Below are 27159 nucleotides of genomic sequence, written 5' to 3'. Positions count from 1 at the left end.
TGCACATACCCATTCACACAAAATGTTTGTAGACTTAGTAGCCATTGCTCTATAACCCAAATTAAATTCCAATCTGTTATGATCTAGGAATTGCACTGAATTTCCTTAAATTTTCTGTCAGGCTGCTCTGTGATAATTCTGCATTGTTTGTTCTGTGTGTTTGTTGTGTATGCTATATGCTTAACCTTTTTCTTTTTTTCTTTTTTTTTTATGTACACAGTGAAAATAGTAATCCGTGGTGATAGGAATACAGGAAAGACAACACTGTGGCACCGGCTTCAAGGAAAAAAATTTGTAGAAGATTATATTCCAACACAGGCAATCCAAGTCACTAGCATTCACTGGAATTACAAAAGTAAGTGTTGCTTTTTCTGTTCCTTGCACGAAGCACAAGTATTCAGTGTGATGGTTTTGAGCATTAGTTATCGTCCACACTGTGTGCTTTTTTTTTTTTTTTCGTGGATTATTTATCAAGAAAGACTGCATTACTGTGTAACAGCTAATTCAAGTGCAGCCTGCTTTTCTCATTTTTGTTAATATGTCTGAATGAACTTGATATCCAATGAATGGAGTTTGGCTTCAGAAAGGTTTGGTACTTTGTTCATTGTGGTTTCCAGAAGTGTGGCCTTGATCACTTGGCAGTGTGGCTGTAGATTGCCAGCACGTATGTTGCTTTTCAATTTTGGGAATGACTTAACAGCAAGTTTATTATAGCTTGAAACTGATACCATCTTTCAGACTTTAATGTTGGTAATTGTGTCTGAGCGACTTACTTATTTGGGACTACAGTGGCTGAATGTTTACCGGCCCCTTGGAAATAGAACTAGAGAAATGCAGAAACTGTTGGCAGATAAGCTTCTGGACCTACTGATTGTGCCTGTATATCTTGCCTGTATTAATAAATACCTTGAGTGCCTATATATTTGCCTAATATATGCTTGAATGTCATCACTGATTTCATAATCTGTTTGAAAGAATGTTCATGCATTTACAAAATTTCATGTGTAAAACATTTCTTACCATTACTGGAGGTACTCTTTCTGAGTTGTTTCTTGTTTCTAAGTATCTTCTTTTCTTAAAAAAAAAACAAAAAAAAAACATGTTGCTGCCCTTGATTTTATGGCTGTGAGATATTTAAATATCAGTCTTGTGTGGTTAATTAAGAAACAAAAACATTTACATCACTATATTCAGATAATTTATACTTGTTTCTTGCTTATGTGCACTGAAACAAATACGTAAAACATATATATTTGTGTTTTTACTTGCTGTTTTGTAGTAATAATGTGCATTTATTGCAAGGCAACTTGCTATACAAAAGACTTCATACTCCCAAGGCCCATGAAATGTTGGTTTTAACATGTGTGATTTTACTGTGGGAGCTTTGGGTATATTTCAGGAATTTAGAAGAATCAGAATTCAAGGATATTATAGAAATCATAAGGACAGTCTTTGTGAGGTTGGTTTTTCAAAGGATTTTGAGATTTTTTCACAATTGCACATTTTATATAATACATTTCTTTTTTGCCTGAGTAGGTGGCAGAAAGATAAACATTGTATCCTTTACATAAAACTTCTGAGAAGTGTTTAGATAAATATGACAACAGATCGATCTGATGTTGTAAATCTTCATTAATTTCTTACTGATAGTACTTCAGTTCCAACCTCGGAACCAACTCAGACAATATACAAGCTCACGCCAGCCAAAAACTCTTGAGCTAAGTCCTGCCCACAGTGCCCCACTTCTCCTTTCTTCAGATCTCATTTGCCGCGGACTTTTCAGGATGTGCCAAGACAGCCCTCTCAGCTCAGTCTTCGTTTTTTTTCATAGAATAATTTTTCTTTGCTTCTATTTTCATCAATGACCTTTTTTCCTACCCTTTTTCTGTGGTAATCTTTATACCATTGTTGGTATGGCCCCTCCCTTACCCTTGTGGTAATCTATTATACCATTGTTGGTATTCCCTTCCCCTCTAGTCTCCTTTTAAATATACGTATAAAAAACTTTTTCTTATACAGTATTGTTAAATATTTCTCTCCTTCCGACTGTTATCTGTCTTGGTCTACTGTATTTCTGCTGTGCCTATTTTTTCTTAGACTCCTCAACATGGCTGACAAAAGAGGAATGATTGGGTTCAAGCATTGTGACAAGTGTGGCCAAAAGATGCCTAACTTGGACAGGCATCTTTCATGCATCTATTGTCTTGGAGTTCCTCATCTTCATATTCAAACTCCATGTGAAATGTGTCAAAATTTTAGGTCTCGCACTCTCGCAGAGCGCAAGAACAAACTGATTCTAAAAGGCTCATTAAAAAAAAACCTTTTTGGAGGCCCTTTCTGAGGTGGAGGTCTTACCACCTCCCAGGAAAGACAAGAAAAAGAGAAGCCACTCTGTTCCGGCTTCCTCGAGCTCTACAGAACTGAAATGCTGTCAGGCTGTATTAACCTAAAATGTCTGCACTGACTACTTTGGCTCCTGAGCCTTCGACTAGGTCTACAGTGCCAAAGTTGTTGGTGGCAACTATGGAACCAATGATTCTTATTCCTACTTTGGTCCCGACGGTATCTTCGGTACCAGACACATCTTCGACACTGACCATGACTTCCCTTATGGCTCCATCTTCGGTGCCGAAACCTGAAATTTTGCCGATACTCTCCTACTATAGACCCCTTCTTGGGACAACAGTATAGTCCCTTTTTTTGAGAGACCCGACTCGCCCTCAGGAGTGTCAACAAAGGTCCACCCGGAGTATTTCTTAAATAGATGTAGTGCGGCTTGTCGATCAGCTTTTGGCAGCTAGATTAATTCCGATCCCTACCAAGACTTCCCACCCATCTGCAGCCAAAGTCTACTCTGCATTGACTTCAACGTATCCTCCTCCATCCTCATCTAGACTTTGGAGCCCTCGGTACTGATGTCTACACTAGTGCCTATGCCTTTGGTTCCTGTGATGACTACTTCCATGATTCCGGAGCCTTTGAACTTTGCTCCATCCGGAGCCGACCAACACTCGGGACCATGACTGGTCTGTCAGAAACTTGACCCTTAGTTCAGCACCAATTCTTTTCTATGGCGCCGTCTAAGGCTCCGGCTGATCTGGCAGTTTCTAGTCCTCTCAAGGCTCCTGTCCTGGAGGTAGGCTCATCTGGGTGGGGTGTGACCCTGGTTCTGAGGTTGCCCCTCTCGGTTCTGGGCTTTCAACCCTTTTCTGGTGGACCTGCATTCCAGGTGATGGAGAGGATTCTTGCTTCCAAAAGTATGCAGTTGGCACTTCCATCGTCGGAACCTGACTTTTCCGTTTCCTCTAGCATGCAGTTGACACAACCCACTATGCAGGGACTTCAAGCATGGGAGCGGCAAGAAACCCTGCTCCAGGGAACCCACTGTTCGGGATCCTCCTTGGAAGATCCCACTGAGGAGCCACCCCAAAAGAGAACATGCAAGAGGAAGCACATGGATTCCCCTGAGGAATCAGTCACCGAAGATATGGATTTCACCCCCCTTGATGATGTCTCACTTGGCGACATACTTGAGATCCTGAAACAGGGGTGACTGGAAGCCCTCTACTGAGGAATCTGTATTCTTGCAAGCCTTCCGTGTTCAGCTATCTACTTCCAGGATGACCCCCCCTTGCAGATTGAGTAAACTCATTGTGTGTTGAGCCAATTCTCCGGAGGCCTGATAAAATACTTTCCCCTCCAGAAGACCATCCGCACTGGTCCAGAGGTTTTGGCAGTAGACTCCATGGGTGGGGCGGCGACCACTAAAAAAGAACTAGCAGAAGAAAGTTATTGTCCATCCTCCGAACAGGGAGTCTCAGATGATAGACTAGGGAAGCGGACCTACACTTCAGCGACCTTCGCCATGCGGTCTCTGAACTACATGGCACATTTTACACGTCTCCAAGGGGACTTGATTACAGAACTTTCAGGTACTTTGGCTGGTGTACTACCTGAAGAGGTGCAAGACAAGGTCGCCTCTCAGCTTGCCACCCTAGAGTCCATCTCCAACTCCTCCATGCAGTTGATAGCACACACAACCGAGGGAGCATCCAGAGCTGCCGCTTCAGGCATTGTCATGAGACATCACACCTGGATGCGACTATGACTTTGTGGACCCCTTCAAGTCCTCCTTTGTCAATGTTCCTGTTGATGAATCCTCTTTTTTTGGCCAAAAAGTTAAGGGCACGTTAGCCAGGTGTGAGAAAGATGGAAAGACCCTATCTGCAGTAGGCATACATTTTCCAATCCCTCAACGATCTCAGCATACAGAACAAGTTTGTCAAACAAGCAAAATTCCAGATGGTCACGGTTCAGTCCATTCTTCAGTTTCTGGAGAAGGACGATTGGATGTCCTCTGTAGATCTTCAGGATGCATATTACCACATAAAAATTGACAAATGATCCAAGAGATACCGCCGCTTCTGGCTGGGAGCCAATCATTAACAATTCCGAGTACTGCCATTTAGTCTCTCCACAGCCCCCAGAGTGTTCACCAAATGCATGGCAGTAGTAGTAGCTCACCTGAGACTACAGGATTCCGCATGTTTCCATACCTGGACGATTGACTCCTTACCGCCCCAACCAGGAGTGTACTGCTTCAGGCTGTGTACACTCAAAATCTTGTAGAAAACCTAGGAATCTCCATAAAGTTAGACAAGTCAAAGCTGGTTCCAACTCAGAGCTTAGAGTTCATTGGGGCAAAGTTTGATACAACTTCCTGCCGAGCTGCACTACCTCTACACAGACTTCAAAAACTAAGATCTCAGCTTCAGGTAATACTTTCTAGAAATATTGTCCCCGCTCTACAGGTCCTGCAACTGTTGGGCTCCATGGCAGCTACAGTCTCACTGGTCTCACTAGCAAGGTTCCATATGAGGCTACTCCAATGGCTACTATCATCTCAATGGTCTCTCCTAGCACAACCAGTGTCTTACCTGATCCACATTACAAACCATTGCAAACAGGATCTGAGTTGGTGGATGAAGCCAGAAAAGGATTTATGGTATCAACCCTTTTTCCCCCGCCCAACCCAAGGCCACAGTTTCCACAGACGCTTCCCTGATCGGGTAGGGGGGCATTTTCAAGGAAAGATCGTCCAAGGCACTTGGTCCCTCTAAAAGGCCAATCTGCATATCAGTGTCCTAGAACTGAGGGCGGTGCGCTTAGCGTTGCAAGCATTCCAAACAACCCTTTTGTCGGGGACAATTGCTGTCCAATCAGACAATATGTCAGTAGTCTGGTACATCAACAAGCAAGGAGGAACCAGATGGATGAAGCCAGAAAAGGATTTATGGTATCAACCAGATCCTATCCCTTATGCCAGGAAGCCCTGAGAGTGTGGCAGTAGCATCCAACCGCTTTCTACTGGAACGCACATTCCTGGGAATTCTAATTGCAGGCAAACTGAGCAGGAACATTCTGATGACTCACGAGTGGTCTCTCAACCCAGTAATAGTGACTCAAATTTTACGTCTTTGGGGCTGGCCTTGCTGCAGTCTCTTTGTCTCCCCTGTGAACCACAAATGTAGCAGCTTCTTTGCCCCCCCCCCCCCCCCCCAGGGGGAGTCACCGAGAGATGCTCTGACTCATGATTGGCCACCGGGACTCCTGTATGATGTCCTTCATGGATGCATCTGCAGTCATAACAACTGGGTTGTCCTGTCGTCAGGCAGCCCTTCAGTCGGCCGGATTCCAAAGTCCGGGTCCGGCTTCGACTGATGTCGCACTTCACCCGACGTCATCTCTGTTGGTCTTCGGGTATAAAAGCATCAGCCGACGCCATTTTCTTCAGTCTTTCTTGCCGCGTGGCGCCCGAAGCAGAAGCTGTTCGCAAGTGCCGGTCGGTCGGATCCAGGGATTACTTCTACCGAATACTACTTCGAAGACTTCTAAAGCTAAGTACCCCGTTGGGGACTCTTTCTTGCCTCAGCCGATGTCAGAAAAAGTTAATAATTGTTTAACCTGTGGGAAACAAATACCTCATAAAGATTTCCACTCTTACTGCCTGCCTTGCTTAGGCCCAGCCCACGACGTAGTAGCCTGTTCGTCCTGTGCTTCTTTCAACCGACGAACGCTTAGACGTCGGTCGGAGTTTGCAGAACAGGTTTTCGGTTCTGATTTTGCGTACATTATGCCGTCGGATCCTCCGACTACGCATTCTGCCAAAAAACGCAAAGAAAAAGACCGACACTCGCGGTCCGCGGTTTCGGCCGAAACCATGGTTAAGCAAACCGCGAGTGTCTCGGTTTCGGCCGAAACCGAGAAAACTGACCAAAATACAGCTGAATCTACTTCTACAACTGAGGTCCCTGCTAACACTCTTGAATCGGCCTCAGAAATTTTACCCACTACGGTGCTTACCACTGACTTATCAGACACCATTCCCTTGGATGTCTCTACCCCAGCACGTGGTGCTGCTAGGCCTCCAGCAGCCATGTCCATTAAGGCCTTCGCCAGGGCTAAAGCAGCCAAGACTACTAAAACAGTGCCTGTTAAACCCCTCAACCAGGCCCTCTTCCAGTTCTCAAATGCTTACTTTGGCAGAAGATTTAATTTCATTAATTAGAGGATCTCAATCTCACCCAGACAGGGCCTCTCAGCCCCCAGAGAAGAGACCTAGGGCAGAGCCCCATGAGCCAGTGTCCTCTGATGATTCTGCTGATGAATCAGACATAACTGACCAGCCAGAGGCTCCTTTCTCCAATTTTGAAGATTCTGATGCTGAAGAATCCATTCCAGCTGCTTCCCCACCAGAAGAATTCTCCTTTGGGGAAACCTTGCATGCCATGCGAGAACAGTTCCAATGGCAGCAACAGGATTTTTCAGACTCCAGGAAAAGACTTAGGACCTTTTGCACCTTCCACAGCACAGGCCCTTAGCTATACCTCCTGTTCTCTCTGTGGTGGATGATGCTTTCAATGATGTCTGCTCCGCTCCAGATTCTTTACCCCCAGCCCTTGCCAAACCAGACAGATTTTACAGGGTGCCAGATACTCATCACCACCTTTACAAGGCCCCTCTTGCAGACCCCGAAACTATTTCCCAGGGTCCCAAGGCAGTAGTCGCGACCATAGCTAAAAACCCTGTTCCTTCTGAAAGGGAAGCAAGGTCATTAGACAGATGGGGTATAAAGGTTTACACTTCAGCCACTCTCTCAGCTAGAGCTTTAAACTGTCAGTTTCACATGATACAATACCAAGAGGTTATGCTTGATCAGTTAACTAAAAGCTAACCACTGATGAATCTCTTGATAAGAAATATGTATTAGAAATGGTAAATAACATACAGCAAGTTAGTAACCACTCTTTAAAATGTGGCTATGATGCACTGGAGGCTTCATTTAGATCAGCCATGACTGGCACTGTAATTAGAAGGCATGCATGGCTAAAGGAGCAAGCTTTACCGGATCATGTTAAATCTAAATTGCTAGATGCTCCTATGGATAAAACAAGTTTGTTTGGTACACCTGCCCAGCAGGTTATGAAGAAAATGGAAGAAAAGGCAAAATCAGTCCAGACAGTTAAAGATTTCTTGCAGGTTCAACCCCCAAGGTTTAGCAGGAACTGGCCTGCCAAAAATTGGTCCTTTCCTGACTCCACAAGACCTCAAAGGGGCAGGAATAGGCGTTCCAGAGGCAGAAACCAATCCAGAGGAGGTGCCTACAGAGGACGACAGTGGCAAGGTAACAACAGAGGCACAGACTCAACACCTGCCACTACATCAACACAGCCACAGTGACTTAATCCTAAACCCGCCTACCAGGGAACAAATAGCAGCTCCTCTAGGCGGAAAGCTAACCTTATTTTCAAAAAACTGGCACCACATAACAAAGGACAAGTGGATTTTACGAACCATAGATCAAGGTTACGGTTCCACTTCCACACTTTACCAGACAAAGAGGAATGCCAAATCTACCTCCAAATCAAAAGACAGAGGCTCTACAACAGATAATGGAGTTAGCAAACATGAGAGCTGTGGAGAAAGTGCCAACAGCAGAGCAGGGAAAGGGGTTCTACTCCAGACTATTCCTAGTTCCAAGAAAGGAAAAAAGTTGGAGACCAATTCTAGACCTGTCCACCCTGAATACTTACATCATTGTCCCAAAATTCAAAATGCTGACCCTACAGCAACTTCTTCCCATGCTGGGCAAGGAGTGTTGGCTGGTAACTCTAGATCTCAAGGAGGCATACCTGCACGTCCCCATTCGACCAATCTGCAGAAGATACCTCAGATTTCTTGCAGGATCAGAGCACTATCAATTCTCAGCATTGCCCTTTGGCTTATCTACTGCGCCCAGAGTATTCACAAAATGCCTGGCATCAGTAATCGCCCATTGCCGACTGCAGGGAATTCAAATTTATCCATACCTGGACGACTGCCTGATACAAGGAGACAACAAAAGCAAGCTGACAACAGATTTACAAAGGGTCATTTACTTGCTTCAAGCACTGGGATACACAGTCAATTTACAAAAGTCAAGACTGATACCATCCCAGACAAGGACTTTCCTGGGAGCGGAATTGGACACAGTAAGACAAATGGCATTCCTAACTACAGAAAAACAAAAAGAGCTCCCTCTTTACTTCTTGGCACTAACAAAACTGAACAAGTTAACAGCAAGAAAGGTACTGCAGGCCTTGGGTTTCATGGCATCATGCATAATCTTGGTTCCATTTGCCAGACTACATATGAGAAAACTACAGTGGTACCTAAAGAATTTATGGTCCCAACACAGACACAGCCTAGAAATGGAAATCCCACTAATACCATGCTTAAAACAGGAGTTTCTATGGTGGGCTCAGGCATGCCAGTCAAACCCAGGCCTGCCCTTTCGCAAGGGTCAAGCAAGCCAGACCATCACAACAGATGCTTCAGACCTAGGATGGGGGGGGGAAATGCTGGACAAATGCGTACAAGGATTGTGGACACAGGACCAACTTCACCTGCACATCAACCTAAAAGAAATGCTGGCAGTAAAACTGGCAATCCAAAAGTTCAGACCATTTCTCAAGGAGGACCACTTGATGATAAGGACAGACAACACCACAGTCATGTGGTACATCAACAAACAGGGAGGCACTCATTCTTACCCCCTATGCAGAATGACTTTGGAGCTGTGGACCCTGGCACTCAGCTACAACATCCAGTTACAGGCAATATTTGTGCCAGGAAAAGAAAACTCTCTAGCAGATATGTTAAGCAGGACCACATCGGATGCCCACGAATGGCAGCTGCACCCGGATATCTTCAAGACCATCTCAAGAAATGGGGAATGCCTCAGATAGATCTATTCGCATCACCTTTCAATCACCAGCTCAAAAATTCTGCACAAGGACATTCCACCCACTAGCATGGAAAGTGGACTCGCTCTCCTTCAGCTGGAAAGGCCTAACAGCATATGCATTCCCACCTCTTCCCTTGATACACAAAGTACTACTAAAAATCAAGGAGGAACGTCCAAGGATAATCCTGATAGCTCCAAACTGGCCAAGACAGCATTGGTACCCACTGCTGAGGAGCATGTCTCGAACAATATGTGGCCAATACCCTGATGCCTTTGATGCTAACTCAGAACAACTTCAGCACCATGCATCCAAACCTAAAACGCTGCAACTGACTGCATGGAACATCACATAGCAGCTGCTAATACAGAACTTTCACAAAGAGTTAAAGACATTATTCTTGAAGCACGCAGGCCTTCAACTAGAAGGAATTATGCTGGGAAATGGAAAAGGTTTGTCATTTGGAGTTCTGAAAGAGGAAAAGATGTATCAAACATAGATATGCCTAACATTCTGGAGTATCTGGCGAACTACTTCATTCAGGCCTGTCCTACTCCTCCATCAAGATTCATGCATCAGCTATTTCAGCAGAATACAGCTTTGATCCACCTGTTTTTCACACCCTTTGCTCAGGCAGTTCCTCAGAGGAATCAAGAATGTAAAACCTCCAAGGAAACCACCATTGCCAGCTTGGGACCTGAACTTTGTGCTAGAAAAATTGACACTATCACCTTTTGAACCAGCAGCAACAGCAGACCTACAACACCTGTCATGGAAAACTGCTTTCCTACTGGCAATTACTTCAGCAAGGAGGGTTTCAGAACTACAGGCCTTAATGGCAGTGCAACCCTTTCTAATCTTCCACCAAGATAGAGTGTCCATGAGGACTAATCCTACATTTATGCCTAAGGTGGTATCCAGAGTGTCTTTAAACCAAGCAATCCACCTACCTACCTTCTTTCCCAACCCACAAAACAGAGGGGAAGGAATACTGCATACCTTGGATGTACATAGACAGCTACGCTACTACTTGGACAGAACAAAAAATAGCAGAAAGACTGACCAACTTTTCGTAGCCTATGCAACAGGAAGGGAAGGAAAAGCTATTTCCAAACAGACAATCTCCAAATGGATAGGAAATTGCATACGATTCTGTTACTCCTTCCATGGAAAACCAATTCCACAGAACATACAACCTCATTCTACAAGAGCAACAGCCACTACCACAGCCTTCTTACGAGGAGTGGCTACCAAAGACATTATTGAGGCGGCTACTTGGACCTCCGTGCATACATTTGCCAAGCATTATAATTTACCTCTATATTCCAGATCCCGAGCAGGGTTTGCCACTGCTGTTCTGCAAGGGATCCTAAACACACCATAATCTACTTTTATCCTCCTCCCCTAGTTGGCTATGGTATTCTACCCAGTTGTTATGACTGCAGATGCATCCATGAAGGACATAGTACAGTTTTGTACCTACCATAAATGTAGATGTCCGAATTGGATAGCATCTGCAGTCAGGATTACCCTCCCTCCTTCCCCTCTGTGGTACTCCTAGGGTGTTTACCCTTCTAATAGCTAGCTAGTGGGGGGTTTTCTTTCATGGTGTATTTGTTTGTATTTATGTACATACATGCTTATTTTTGTGTTTACCTCTATCTTTTGGAAACATTGGCATCTATCCAAAATTTTTAGCCTTCTATAGGGCTTCTGGCATCTGGGGCAAGAAACACTGAAGAAAATGGCGTCGGCTGATGCTTTTATACCCGAAGACCAACAGAGATGACGTCGGGTGAAGTGCGACATCAGCCGAAGCCGGACCCGGACTTTGGAATCCGGCCGACTGAAGGGCTGCCTGACGACAGGACAACCCAGTTGTTATGACTGCAGATGCTATCCAATTCGGACATCTACATTTATGGTAGGTACAAAACTGTACTTTTTTCCTCCTAGTCCCCTCTTTCCACAGTTCTTGAAAGCACAACAGCTGAGAAGCAAGGTTATCCTCATTGCCCCTATTGGCCCCGTCACGTTTGGTTCCCCTTCCTATTGCCCTACTTGGTTCACCACCCGTTGATCCTGGATCCAACCCCGGGACTCTTATCTCACCCACAGGGTCTGGTCCACCCCAATCTTCACAGCCTCAAGCTGATGGCTTGGTTTCTCCACTTCCACTGATTGCCAGACAAATAAATCTATCTTCCCCAGTCAGAATGATCCTTCTGGCTTCCCATAAACCTTCCACCAGAAAACTCTACAACAGCAAATGGGCCAGGTTTGTTGTTTGGGCTAAACAACACAGACTAGACCCATTTTCAGTGCCAGTTCATAGAGTTTTGGAATACTTGTTAACCCTTCATCATGCAGGAGCCTCAGCCTCAACTATTACATTGCACCTAGCAGCTATTGCCAGTTTTCATAACGATTCTAATGACTCTTCACTTATGTCCCACCATCTTTGCAGGATTTTTATGAAAGGAGTTATACACCTCAGACCACCTATTAAAACCCCAACTGAACCATGGAATTTTTGTTTTTGCACATATTGCATAACTTATTTGGTATTTTTCAATTGTTTTATTGCAATTTAGCTTGATACACCTCATTATATTTTTGAGTAATTTTTGAGTATGTAGGCCATTTGTATATTCTTTCTAAACAAAGTAGATGGGGATTTCCAGGATGTCTGAAATGGTATTTTTCTTAAAAGATTAGGCTATAAGTGAGTTTTTAAGCTGCTTGGGTTAGTTATCCAAGTGTGTGGTCAAGAAGATTCTTGGACAAGATATTATTGTTAGAAATGAGGTGGGAGTGTTACATCTCTTGAGTTTAAAATGCTTAAAATGTTGATGTTGGAATTAAAAAATATAATCTAGTGTGTGACTTGAAGGCTGAAATGAATACATCATTTATCCTGTGATCCGTACTTCTCTATGCATCTGTCATACCAAGGTCTCTGTATTTCTTCAGCAGAGCCAAGTTTTTAATGTCCTCAATGACGGCATGAATATAGTTGTAAAAACACATCCAGTAATTAGTACGGCACATTGTAAGCTGTCAAGGCAAGTGTTTGATTCAAACTTTTTTTCAGATATTATTTTATTATGTTTGTCATGCATTTAAGACTGCATATACACTCCATGATTACTACACACTAATTTGTAAAACTGAGTGCATTTTTTTATTCTGCTGGAAACTGTATCATGGTCTGTTCTGTTCTTTTATGTTCATATCATTCTGATAAAAACTGGATGGTAGTTAGTCACTGGCTTAATGTACTGGAGCTTTCTTGACTGAGTTTACTTTAGGTGACAGAGGAAAAAAAACGTCAATCTGTTGTTTTTGAAGACATCTTTAAAGGCAGTTCTGATATTTTGGCAGTGTATTTACCCTTTTTAGTAGGCACTCTGTGTAAAATAATGTCATACTTTTATATTGCATAGTCTTGAATTTCTGTAATTGATTAGTTCATTAACAAATGCTTGCTGCTTTAGACAAATGGAAGTAAACACTGTTGCCTTCAGCTGTACATGTCAGTACAGTGGGGCATTTGATTTATTTGCATTTGTTGTATAGAACTTTCTAAATGTCATTAAATGATTTCCTTTGCTGTAAGGAAGTGAGGGTGAATTTGCTTGGGTGAAATCTGGGATGTTCTTCATGTTTCACTGTTGCAGTCTTGACTTGTGTGAGTTCCGGCTGTGGAAGCCCGTGGCCAGCCCGGCTACCAGAGTAAAAGTCTTCCCTCTTGCTATGACTGGCGGACACACTTGACTGACGTCAGTACACTGGGGTATAAGTGGAGTACACCTACGTCATTACCTCAGTTCTTTCTTGTTGTCTGAGTTTGAAACAGATAAAGCTGTATGTAAGTCGGTTGGTCCATGCCAGAGTGAAAACTTCTAAAGCTAAGTACCCCATTGTGGAACTTTTTTCCTTTTTCTAAAGTAATGTCAGAGAAGGTTAACAACTGCCTCCATTGTGGTAATGTTCCAAATTGTCATTTCTGCACCTCATTCAACTCCAGAAATATTAGGCATAGGGCGGATATTTTATCAAGATTTCTTAGTGAGTCCCTTGGGTCTCCACGTGGGATGACATCTGTTACAGATCCCAGCGTCAATCCGACTGGTTATAGCAGATGTCAGTGAGATGCCTTCGCAGCCCCCGCCCCCTGCAGTCAAGATAATGGATAAGGCCTCTATCAAGACTCTTTCGTGAGGCTGGTTTGCCGTCTGAACTCTGTTCACCATCACCAGTCACTGAACACTGTTTGTTGGTTGGTTCCAAGACCACTAAGCTGGCCTCGACTTCCTGTGAACACAGCTCTACCATTATACCTCAGAGGTATTCAGGAGTCCATCTTTCCAATGCCCCCAGACCAAAACAAAAACCCGCAACTAGTAAATCTTCTCATCTTTTCAGCCCTTCCAGCTCTTCGCCTCAAAAGGAATTAGTTAAATTGCAAAGGACCAGCTTCCTCTGGTATAGTGCAACCACCCCCAGAATCTACCTCTTTGAAAGGGAAAAAAGACACTATCCCCAAGGTTTTACTGACCCCTTTGTGACTAGGCAAGACTCTGACCAGGAGGGCTCAGCCTCTGCAGATGACCCTTCCTTGTCTCCCTTTCAGGAGTCTGACTTAGAGGAAACTTTACCTTCAGTCTCCCCTCCAGAGGACATATCCTTTGTGGAAACTTTACACTCCCTTGGGGTACTTTTATATTGGGAAGAACAAGATTTTCCAGTACCCAGAAAAGAGTTAGGGAATTCTTCCACCTCCCAGAGCTGAAACCCCTGGCAGTACCCACCAATTTTGGAAGTGCTTGATGATGTCTTTCTAGAATCCTCTTTGAGACCAGACTCCATTCCCTCTGCTCCTAGAAAATCTGACACTTTCTACAGGGTTATGACTTCACATAAGCACCTCTTCAATAACCCTTCAGCAGATCCTCAGATTTTTGGTCCTGGACTTCAGAGTTCAAGAACCAACACTCCCAAGAATCTCCTACCCAGTGATATGCAGGGTAGAGCCCTTGAAAGATCTGGCAAGAAAGTATACACTTCTGCCACACTATCTATGAGGGCATTGAACTGCCAGTTCCACTTAATAAAACACCGAGTCACTGCTGGATCAGATGAAGCAAAAACCTTTGACCATTGAAAATAAGGCCTTAATCTCGAATTAATGGACATTTGCAGTTCCACTTCACAAGTGATCAATCAATCCGTTGTATGGCAGAATGACATATCTCCCCAACTACCTGTCTCCATAGGGGTTCCCCAAGGATCCATCCTTGGACCCCTACTTTTCTCTGTTTACACCAGTAATCTAGCCTCTGCCACCAAACATGGCACACTCATCCAATACGCAGATGACTCAACCATCATCTGCTCAGCCCAGTCCCTACCCAAACTGCAAAAAGTCACACAGGGAAGCCTTTTCCTCTGTTGAAACATGGATGTCCTTCATGGATGCATCTGCAGTCATAACAAATGGGGTTGTCCTGTCTTCAGGCAGCCCTTCGGTCGGCCGGATTCCAAAGTCTGGGTCCGGCTTCGGCTGATGTCGCACTTCACCCGACGTCATCTCTGCTGGTCTTTGGGTATAAAGGCATAAGCCGACGCCATTTTCCTCAGTCTTTCTTGCGCGGCCCAAGCAGAAGCTGTCCGCGAGTGCCGGGCAGTCAGATCCAGAAATTAGTAGTACCGAATACTACTTCGAAGACTTCTAAAAAGCTAAGTACCCCGTTGGGGACTCTTTCTTGCCTCAGCCGATGTCAGAAAAAGTCAATAACTGTTTAACTTGCGGGAAACAAATACCTCATAAAGATTTCCACTCTTACTGTCTGCCTTGCTTAGGCCCAGACCACGACGTAGCAGCCTGTTCGGCCTGTGCTTCCTTCAACCGACGAACGCTTAGGCGTCGGTCGGAGTTTGCTGAACAGTTTTTCGGCTCAGATTTTGCGTACATTATGCCGTCGGATCCTCCGACTACCCACATTGTTAAAAAACGCAAAGAAAAAGACCGACACTTGCGGTCCGCGGTTTCGGCCGAAACCACGGTTAAGCAAGCCGCGAGTGTCTCGGTTTCGGCCGAAACCGAGAACGGTCAATCTTCAGCCGAATCCATGACTACTACTGAGGCTCCTGCTACCTTAGTTGAATCGGCCTCAGAAATTTTGCCTACAACTGTGGTTCCTAGTGATTTATCAGACACCATCCCTTTGGATGTCTCTACCCCAGCACGTGGTGCTGCTAGGCCTCCTGCAGCCATGTCTATTAAGGCCTTTGCCAGGGCTAAAGCAGCCAAATCTGTTAAATCAGTGCCTGTTAAGCCCCCCTCACACAGGCCCACTTCAAGTTCACAAATGCTTACTCTGGCAGAAGATTTAATATCCTTAATTAGGGGATCCCAATCTCACCCAGACAGGGCCTCTCAGCCCCCAGAAAAGAGACCTAGAGCAGAGCCCCCCCCGAGCCAGTGTCCTCTGATGATTCTGCGGATGACTCAGACATTACAGACCAGCCAGAGGCTCCTTTTTCTACTTATGAAGATTACGATGCTGAAGAATCCATTCCAGCTGCCTCTCCACCAGAGGAATTTTCCTTTGGGGAAACCTTACATGCCATGAGAGAACAATTCCAATGGCAGGGACAAGACTTCTCAGAGTCAAGAAAAAGGCTTAGGACTTTTATGCACTTACCACAACCTAGGCCCTTAGCTATACCTCCTGTACTGCCTGTTGTGGATGATGCATTTAATGATGTTTGCACTGCTCCTGATTCTTTACCTTCAGCCCCTGCCAAACCAGATAGATTTTACAGGGTGCCAGACCCTCATCACCACCTATACAAGGCCCCACTTGCAGATCCCGAAACTATATCCCAGGGGCCTAAGGCAGTAGCCTCGACCACAGCAAAAAACCCTATTCCTTCTGAAAGGGAATCCAGGTCCTTAGAGAGATGAGGGAAAAAAGTTTACACCTCTGCTACTCTCTCAGCTAGAGCTTTAAACTGTCAGTTTCATATGATCCAATACCAAGAGTTTATGCTTGATCAGTTAACTAAAAAACTGTCCTCTGATGAATCCTTAGATAAGAAATATGTATTAGAAATGGTGAATAACATCCAACAGGTTAGTAACCATTCCTTAAAATGTGGCTATGATGCACTGGAGGCTTCATTTAGATCAGCCATGACTGGCACAGTGATAAGAAGGCATGCATGGTTGAAAGAACAGGTCTTACCGGATCATGTTAAAGCAAAGCTGTTAGATGCTCCTATGGATAAGGCCAGTCTATTTGGTACACCTGCCCAGCAAGTAATGAAGAAAATGGAAGAAAAGGCAAAATCTGTGCAAACAGTTAAAGATTTCTTGCAGGTTCAGCCCCCAAGGTTTAGCAGGAACTGGCCTGCCAAAAATTGGTCCTTTCCAGACTCCACAAAATCCCAAAGGGGCAGGAATAGACGCTCTAGAGGCAGAAATCAATCCAGAGGAGGTGCCTACAGAGGACGACAGTGGCAAGGCAATAACCGAGGCACAGACACAACCACTGCCACTGCAACAGGACAATCACAGTGACTTGGCTCTGACACCGCCTACCAGGGAGCAAATAGCAGCATCTTTAGGCGGAAAGTTAGCCTTATTTTTGAAAAATTGGCACTATATCACAAAAGACAAGTGGATTTTGCAAACCATAGACCAAGGCTACCGGTTCCACTTCCACACCTTACCAGTAAAAAGAGGAATGCCAAACCTACCTCCAAATCAAAGAATAGAAGCTCTACAGCAGATAGCGAAATTAACAAAGATGAGAGCTGTGGAAAGAGTACCAATAACAGAACAGGGCAAAGGATTCTACTCCAGACTCTTCCTAGTACCAAGAAAAGAGAAAAGTTGGAGACCTATTCTCGACCTGTCCGTCTTAAACACATACATCATTGTCCCAAAATTCAAAATGCTGACCCTACAGCAACTTCTTCCCATGCTGGGCAAGGAGTGTTGGCTGGTAACTCTAGATCTCAAGGAGGCATACCTGCACGTCCCCATTCGACCAAATTGCAGAAGATACCTCAGATTTCTTGCAGGATCAGAGCATTATCAATTCTCAGCATTGCCCTTTGGCTTATCTACTGCCCAGAGTATTCACAAAATGCCTGGCATCAGTAATCGCTCACTGCAGACTACAGGGAATCCAAATTTATCCATACCTGGACGACTGCCTGTTACAAGCGGACAACAAAAGCAAGCTGACAACAGATTTACAAAGGGTCATTTACTTGCTACAAGCCCTGGGATACACAGTCAATTTACAAAAGTCAAGGCTGATACCATCCCAAACAAGAACATTCTTGGGCTGAATTGGACACAGTAAAACAAATGGCATTCCTAACTGCAGAAAAACAAAAAGAACTCCCTCTTTACTTCTTGGCATTAACAAAGCAGAACAAACTAACAGCAAGAAAAGTTCTGCAGGCCTTGGGCTTCATGGCATCATGCATAATCTTGGTCCCACATGCCAGACTGCATATGAGAAAGCTACAGTGGTACCTAAAGAATTTATGGACTCAGCACAGGCACAGCTTAGAAACAGAAATCCCACTAATCCCATGCCTAAAACAGGAGTTCCTATGGTGGGCTCAAGTATGCCAGTCAAACCCAGGCTTACCCTTCCACAACTTTCGAGCAAGTCAAACCATCACAACGGACGCCTCAGACCTAGGATGGGGGGCGCACATGCTGGACAAATGCATACAAGGATTGTGGACTAAAGACCAGCTGCACCTGCACATAAACCAAAAAGAAATGCTGGCAGTAAAACTGGCAATCCAAAAATTCAGACCATTCCTCAAAGAAGGCCATTTGATGATAAGGACAGACAACACCACAGTCATGTGGTACATCAACAAACAGGGAGGCACTCATTCATACCCCCTATGCAGAATGACTTTGGACCTTTGGAATCTGGCTCTCAGCTACAACATCCAGTTACAGGCAATATTTGTGCCGGGAAAAGAGAACACCCTAGCAGACATGTTAAGCAGAACCACCTCGGATGCTCACGAATGGATGCTACACCCGGACATTTTCAAGGCCATCACAAAGAAATGGGGAATGCCACAAATAGATTTATTCGCATCCCCACTCAATCACCAGCTCAAAAAATTCTGCACAAGGACATTCTACCCACTTGCATGGAAGGTGGACTCTCTATCCTTCAGCTGGAAAGGCCTGACAGCATATGCATTTCCACCTCTTCCCTTGATGCACAAGGTACTACTGAAAATCAAAGAGGAACGTCCAAGGATAATCCTGATAGCTCCGAATTGGCCAAGGCAACACTGGTACCCATTGCTGAGGAGCATGTCTCGGGAGAGAATGTGGTCAATACCCCTGATGCCTTTGATGTTAACTCAGAACAACTACAACATCATGCATCCAAACCCAAAAACCTTGCAACCGACTGCCTGGAACATCACATAGCAGCAACTAACCCAGACCTTTCCCAAAGGGTTAAAGACATTATCCTTGAAGCCCACAGACCTTCAACAAGAAGGAACTATGCAGGAAAATGGAAAAGGTTTGTCATTTGGAGTACTGAAAGAGGAAAAGATGTGTCGAACATAGATATTGCTAACATTCTGGAGTACTTGGCAGAGCTTCTACATACAGGCCTGTCCTATTCCTCCATCAAGATACATGCATCAGCTATTTCAGCAGAATACAGCTTCGATCCACCTGTCCTTTCGCATCCTCTACTCAGGCAGTTCCTCAGAGGGATCAAGAATGTAAAACCTACTAGGAAACCACCATTACCAGCATGGGACTTGAACTTTGTGCTAGAAAAGTTGACACTCCCTCCGTTTGAACCAGCAGCAACAGCAGATCTGCAACACCTGTCATGGAAAACTGCTTTTCTACTGGCAATTACCTCAGCAAGGAGGGTTTCGGAACTACAGGCCTTAATGGCAGTGCAACCCTTCCTAATCTTCCATCAAGATAGGGTGTCCATGAGAACTAATCCTACATTTATGCCTAAGGTGGTATCCAGAGTGTCTTTAAACCAGGCAATCCACCTACCTACCTTCTTTCCCAATCCACAGAACAGGGGGGAAAGACTGCTGCATACCTTGGATGTACATAGGCAGTTACGCTACTACCTGGACAGAACCAAAAGTAACAGAAAAACTGACCAGCTTTTAGTAGCCTATGCAACAGGAAGGGAAGGAAAAGCAATTTCCAAACAGACAATCTCCAAATGGATAGGAAATTGCATAAGATTCTGTTACTCCTACCATGGAAAACCAATTCCACAGAACATAAGACCTCATTCTACAAGGGCTACAGCCACTACCACAGCTTTCTTACGAGGAGTGGCAACCAAGGACATTATTGAGGCGGCTACTTGGACCTCCGTGCATACATTTGCCAAGCATTATAATTTACCTCTATACTCTAGATCCCGAGCAGGGTTTGCCACTGCTGTACTGCAAGGGATCCTAACTACACCATAATTTTTCTTCCTCCACCCCTAGTTTGGCTATGGTATTCTACCCATTTGTTATGACTGCAGATGCATCCATGAAGGACATAGTACAGTTTTGTACCTACCATAAATGTAGATGTCGAACTGGATAGCATCTGCAGTCAGGATTACCCACCCTCCTTCCCCTCTGGGGTACTCCTAGGGTATTTACCCTCCTAATAGCTAGCTGGGGGGGAGTCTCTTATGGTGTATTTGTTTGTATATATGTACATACATGCTTATTTTTTGTGTTTGCCTTCTACTTTTTTGGAAACATTGGCATTTATCCAAAATTTAGCCTTCCAAGAGGGCAACTGGCATCTGGGGCAAGAAACACTGAGGAAAATGGCGTCGGCTGATGCCTTTATACCCGAAGACCAGCATAGATGACGTCGGGTGAAGTGCGGCATCAGCCGAAGCCGGACCCAGACTTTGGAATCCGTCCGACCGAAGGGCTGCCTGACTACAGGACAACCCCATTTGTTATGACTGCAGATGCTATCCAGTTCGGACATCTACATTTATGGTAGGTACAAAACTGTACTTTATCCGATGCCCAGTTAATACTCAACCCAAACAAAACTAAACTACTCATCTTCCAACCCACCAAACATACTCAAAACAACTCTCACTTTAACATCACAGCAAAAGACAACACCACTATATACCCAACTGAACACACCAAATTGCTAGGAGTGGAAATAGACAATAAACTAAAATTTGACATTCACATATCCATGACCATAAAAAAAGTCCACAAAAAACTAGGAGCATTATACAGAAATAAACAATTTCTCACCAAAGCAGCAAAGATTTCAATAGCAAATTCCCACGTTATCTCCACCCTACTTTATGCCTCTCCAGTATATACCAACCTAAGGCAATGTGATCTAAACAAGCTAGAGACCTGCTACAACAAAATCGCCAAGTTCGCCACAGGGGCATCCTACCATAGTCACCACTGTCTCTCACTTGCTGAACTGGGCTGACTTGAACTCCCTCACCTCCTTCAGTGGTATCAACTCTCACTCGCCCACAAACTAGTAAAACATCCACTAAATGTCCCATCCCTCCAGAATCTACTCCAACCCTATCGCACCACCAGACCACTAAGATCCAGCAACAAAAATCACTTGCAGATCACTAAAGCCAATAACTCTGCTGGTGAAGCACTATTCTCTTGCGCCATAGCCAAATTATGGAACTCACTCCCACCCACAATTGCCTCCATACCATCATGCACCAACTTCAAAACTGTATTAAAAGCACACCTAAAAACATGCTGGCTATGCCCTTGCAACTCCCACTCTAATATCATCCACCCCATCCAACTACTACCTTTCTTTCACCTCCACTAACTACCTTGATGATAGCAAGCTCAGATGCTCATAAGCCTAGTACTTATTATACAGCAGGAACTTCTCATTGTTACATTTGTTAATGCCTGTTATGTACTTCACAGATAAAGATTCTAGTTGTCTACTGATGTACTATGTTCTTCATCTGTAAATATGCTGTAAGTAATTTCTATGTTAAATTGTTAATCGCTATGTAATCCAATGTAACTACTGTCTGTTTATTTTACTGTGGAGCTTTTCTCCCCGGGCCTCCGCTGAAAATGGACCTACGTCCAGTCGGACACTCCCGGTCAACAAATTTAAATAAATAAATAAATTCCTTACACTGTGGGTTTGCATTACAGGCTTGCCAGCAGGGCCACAGCCACTGGGTCTGTCATTAGATGGATGGCTAAGAGAGCAAGACCTCCCACAGCATATAAAGTACAAACTTTTGGATCTTCCTTGGATAGAGTCACTCTTTGGCTCACAAGCAGTAGCTATTCTCAGAGCTGGAGAACAAAGCTAAGTCAAGGCTGACAACCAAATCCCTTGTGCAGGTGCATTTCCCCATGTTTCAGCAGAAACTACCCCACAAAGCTCTAAACTTTTTCTTCCTGACTCACTGCAGACCAAAGGGAGGCCCACAGGGAAAGGGGCCACACTCAGTGCCAGGGACTCAGCCAAGACTAGTTGCCTACCCCATCACCAGGGGCTTCCTCTATCAAGGTCCCTCCCTTTTTTAATTTATCCAAATCCCTTGGGTTTCTAATACAGTGATGGGAATGGACCCCATTCCTCAGTCACCGTATGATTAAAGTTCATGAAATTAGTATTGTTTCACTCTTTGTCAGCCAAAAGTGCTCTTCGCAACACCCACAATGTGCCCAGTAATGACTCCTTCTGCAGTTCGTACGGAGTTACATATATGGGTAGCGTATCTAAATAAGATTTTCGACTCTTTTTTTATAAGACCCATTGCTCCTACTACTATTGGAACTATTTAGGTATCTTTCTTCCACATTGCTCTTGTTTCTGCTTGCAGATCCTGATATTTTATAACTTTATGTCTCTCTGTACGCAGGACACTGTAGTCACTGGGTTTGGTGATTTCAATGCTACTTTTGTCTTCTTTTCTTGGACCACTATATCCAGTTTTCTAGCATCTATATTTTGAATTGTTGGTAATGGATGATCCCATGTGATGTACACTTCATCATTTTTTATGATGCCTTGTGTCTCATGTTTCCAGTGCTTTTCATCCACTTCAAAACCATAATGTTTGCACGATCCCCAGTGCAACAGTCTTGCCAGATTGTTGTGCCTTCAGTATACAGTGCTTCTGCCATTAATATGTCACAACCAGCAACGAGGTGGGCAAATGTTTCCAGTTCGGTTTTACAAAACCTACATTTACCTCTTTCTCCCACATGTTCAGTGGACTTTGCAAACCAGCTTGTATGTAGTCCAGTATCTTGAGCCAAAAATATTAACCTTTCATCTCTTGGTTTGAATTCACCTCTCCTTAACCATTCCTGATCAACATGAGGTTATTCCAGAAGTTTTCTTTACTTGCAACTATATTTATACATTTTCCACATTTCTTGCCTTCTCATCTGATCCTTCACCTTTTATTCTTCTTTTGTTTTTTGGCAAATTCAGTGGCTGCCTGATTTTTATCTACTTCTGGTTTGATTTCCATTCCCGCTTGATGCCAGTATGCTTCTGCTAGGTTAAGCAAGGAAGTCATCTTAGATTTTTTTTCCTCATGTTTCAAAACTTTCACTACATTTGGGTCTCATCAGGTCAGCAGATGTGTGTGGAGTCTTACAACTGCAGATCTATACATATAATCATTTTCAAGGAGGCCCATCCCTCCTTCGGAACGGGGAATATGTAATCTTGGTACACACTGATTTTTATAGATCATTTGGTGAGCATGAAACATCCTTCTTGCTTTAATATTTAATCTGTCCAACACATTTTGGGGCCAATCAGTCATTCCAAAATTGTAAGTTAGGACAGAAAGAGCAAATTGGTTTATAGCTTGGATTTTGTTCCTAGATGTCAATGCTGTTTTCAGTGTTTATTTAAGTCTTCTAAAATATTCCTCACTAAGTTTTACTCACATTTGTTCGTGTTTTATTGCTGATCCTTCATCAGTTCCCAAGTATTTATACACTCCCTCTTGCTCAAGTTCTTTTATATCACATTCTTGTCCCAAACTGATGTTTTCCTAGTGCTGCAAATGTTCTTCGTGTTTCACTGTTGCAGTCATCACATTTGGGTTATCCCTGACAGGGTAGCCCTCGACTAAGCCGAATACCAGAGACTTAGTATTTCTGCATCGGTTGCTGTCGCTTGAAGACTGATGTCAGGTCATCAGTGGTATAAAGGAAGGCAGCCGACGCCATTACATCCATCCTTCTTGCCATGGAACCCGAAGAAGAAGCAGTTTGCATGAGTGTCGGTTGGCCGCTACCTGAGTTTTCATTTCCGAATTGAAGTTGAAGTCTTCAAAAGCTAAGTACCCTGTTGGGGATCCTTTTTTCTTGCACTAACCGATGTCAGTAAAAGTTAATAATTGTCTCGCCTGTGGAAAGCAAATACCCCAACAGGACTTCCACTCTTACTGCGTCACTTGTCTAGGCCCAGACCACGATGTCCCTCGTTGTCGCTTCTGTACTCTGTTTAACGTAGATATTTCCGTTTACAGTCTTTGAATTCTGATATGACTTCAGTAAGCCAGCCAACAGCAGATCTTCTGAAAAAGCGTAAAGAGAAAGACAGAGACAGACCACACAGGACCAAACCTTCTGACGGCGCTTCAGTTAAGCTAGTCGCCAGTCCTCCGGAACTCAGTGAGGCGATGTTCTTCGTGTTTCACTGTTGCAGTTATTACATTTGGGTAATCTGCTGGCAGGTTGCCGTCAGTTGGCCTGATTAACAAATGCTTGGGTCCTGCGTCGGGTGCTGTCCCTTCTTCCATGACTTCAGGTCGTCAGGGGTATAAAACATGCAGCCGATGCCATTACATTAATCTTTCTTGCCGCGTGGTGCCCGAAGCAGAAGCAGTTTGCAAGTGCCGGTCGGCCGACTCCTGAAATTTTCATTTTCGAGTTTCAGATCCGAAGTCTTCTACTAAAAAGCTAAGTACCTCGTTGGGGAAACTTTTTCTTGCTCCTTACCGATGTCAGTAAAAGTCAATAATTGCATTACTTGTGGGAAGCAAATACCTCATAAGGATTTTCATTTGTACTGTATTCCTTGCCTAGGCACTGACCACAACATGCCTTGCTGTCGGTTTTGTGCTTTATTTAATCAACGCACTATCAAACATCGGTACATTTTTGCTTCTAAATATTTATGCTTTAATTATCCAGAAATGTCTTCGGTTAGCAATCCGACTACCGGAATACCTAAAAAATGCAAAGAAAAAGACAGAGACAGGCCGTTGAGGTCCAAAACTGCCGACGACGCTTCTCCTAAGCCAGTCGCCAGTTTGCCGGTGAGGTGCTTTCGCAGCCCCTGATACCCACTACTTCTGATTCGCAGGCCTCTACCGAGACCCATTCAGAGTCCGGTATGCCGTGAGATGCTTCAAGTATGGAACCCTCGGATGTCTCTACCTTGGATGGGTCCAGAGCTGCTGTGAAGGCACCGGCATCCGAAGGTGTTTTCAGGCCTACAGATTTGTATAGTAGACTGACGCCATCTTCAAAACTAAGGCCAAAATCTTGACCTGTGCCTAAAAAAATGACTCCTGGGCCACATGTGCAGGCCCCTATGCCTAAAAAACAAATGATCAAAATGGCTGAAGATTTAATTACTGTGATCAGGAGTAGCCAACCCCCCCCCCCCCACACCTTCTAAGAAGCTTAGGCAAGACATTGATTATTAATCTTCTGAAAAGGATTCTATTTCTTCTAACTCTTCTAATGAACAGGATTTGTCTGTTCCTACTTATGAGGACTCTGATGCAGAAGATTCCATTCCTTCTGCTTCTCCCCCTGAGGATTTTTCTTTTGGGGAAACTTTACATACCTTAAGGGAACATTTCCACTGGGAAAGTCAGGATTTCTCTGAATCTAAAAAGAGACTTGGGGATTTTCTTCTTCCTCAGCATAGGCCTTTGGCTATACCTCCTGTTCTAGACATTGTTGATGTTTTTTCAGAATCTAGTATGGCTCCTGATTCTCTGCCTCCAGCTCCTTGTAAGCCAGACAGATGCTACAGGGTTCCTGACTCCCTCAAATTCCTATTCAAAAATCCTGTTGCAGATCTTGAAACCATTTCTCAGGGTCCCAAGGGCATTAAGGCTTCTACTGCGAAAAAGCCTAGCCCTTCTGATAGAGATTCCAGGGTGCTGGATAGATGGGGTAAGAAGGTTTACACTTCTGCAACCTTGGCAATCAGAGCTTTAAACTGTCAATTTCATATGCTTAAATATCAACAGCATGTCATGGGCTTACTTAAACAGAAAATGATGTTGATTTCTGACTGTGTGGAAAATAGAGTTGCAGGATTTACTGCATTCAGCTGAACAAGTGGAAAACATACTTTGCAATGTGGTTTTGATTCCTTGGAGGCCTCTTGCAGGGCTGCTGTAACTGTATCTGTGGTAAGAAGGCATGCTTGGCTCAAGGAGCAAAATCTGCCTGACCATGTTAAAGCAAAATTGTTGGATGCTCCTTTACAACAGGACAGTCTGTTTGTAATAATGCAGAAGAAGTTTTGAAAACGATGGAAGATAAAGCTAAATCTATGCAAACTGTAAAAGATTTCCTACAAGTGCAGCCATCCAGGTTCGGTAGGCACTGGCTTACTAAGAACTGGTCCTTTCCAGTACCCACCAGAGCCACTCAGGTCAAACACAGACATTCCAAAGGCTCCAGGTTTCAGTCACAAGGGACTTTCAGAACAAAACAATGGGGTGCCTCCTCTTCCAAATCTGGAAACAACAAGACACCTCCCTATGGTAAGCAGTCTCAATGACTTCCCTTTACACTTACCAAGCACTTACCTTTTAGCCGCCCCTTTGGGGGGAAAACTGACTCTTCATGCAAGAAACTGGCAACTTATAACCTAGGACAAATGGGTTTTAAATATAGTATCCCAGGGATACAGATTTCATTTCCACATGTTGCCAATTCCAAATGGATGGCCAGATCTGCCCCCAAATCAGTGGGCAGAGGCCCAGAAACAAGTACTTTCCCTCATGAGCATGGGGGCTATTCAACCAGTACCAAAAGAGGAAAAGGGACAAGGTTTCTATTCAAGACTTTTCCTGGTATCCGGAAAAGACAAATCATGGCGTCCAATTCTGGACTTATCTACTCTAAACACCTTTCTGGACATTCCAAAATTCAAGATGCTAACTCTTCACCACTTACTTCCTATGCTAAGCAACTGGCAACTTATAACCCAGGACAAATGGGTTTTAAATGTAGTATCCCAGGGATACAGATTTCATTTCCACACGTTGCCAATTCCAAATGGATGGCCAGGTCTGCCCCCAAATCAGTGGGCAGAGGCCCAGAAACAAGTACTTTCCCTCATAAGCATGGGGGCTATTCAGCCAGTACCAGAAGAGGAAAAGGGGCAAGGTTTCTATTCAAGACTTTTCCTGGTATCCGTAAAAGACAAATCATGGCGTCCAATTCTGGACTTATCTACTCTAAACACCTTTCTGGACATTCCAAAATTCAAGATGCTAACTCTTCACCACTTACTTCCTACGCTAAACAAAGATGCCTGGTTGGCAACTCTAGATTTATCTCAATCAGGGAATCTTGCAGAAGATACCTCTGCTTCAAAGCAGGCTACTTGCATTACCAGTTATCTGCAGTGCCCTTTGGCTTATCTGCTGTGCCTAGGGTCTTTACAAAGTGCCTGGCTCCAGTAATTGCATTTTGCAGCAAAGAAATATTCAAATATATCCATACCTGGATGATTGTCTAATTCAGGGAGAAAACAAGGACACTCTTCTAAACCATGTGGCGTTTG

The 27159-nt window shown here is 44.1% G+C and overlaps 1 protein-coding gene across 1 annotated transcript in view; it reads left to right on the top strand.

The window, feature by feature from the left end:
* RABL6 (RAB, member RAS oncogene family like 6) overlaps window positions 1–27159 on the top strand; it is a 1129210-nt gene that overhangs the window by 306446 nt on the left and 795605 nt on the right. Inside the window, exon 2 of the mRNA XM_044058056.1 lies at window positions 221–355. Coding sequence (XP_043913991.1) covers window positions 221–355 — 135 coding nt within the window. The remainder of the gene's footprint in view (window positions 1–220; window positions 356–27159) is intronic.

Source organism: Protopterus annectens, chromosome 16.part0 (genome assembly GCF_019279795.1).
Source record: "Protopterus annectens isolate FY-2018-M chromosome 16.part0, PAN1.0, whole genome shotgun sequence".
NCBI lineage: Eukaryota > Metazoa > Chordata > Ceratodontiformes > Protopteridae > Protopterus > Protopterus annectens.
This window is presented reverse-complemented; position numbering and strand designations above follow the sequence as displayed.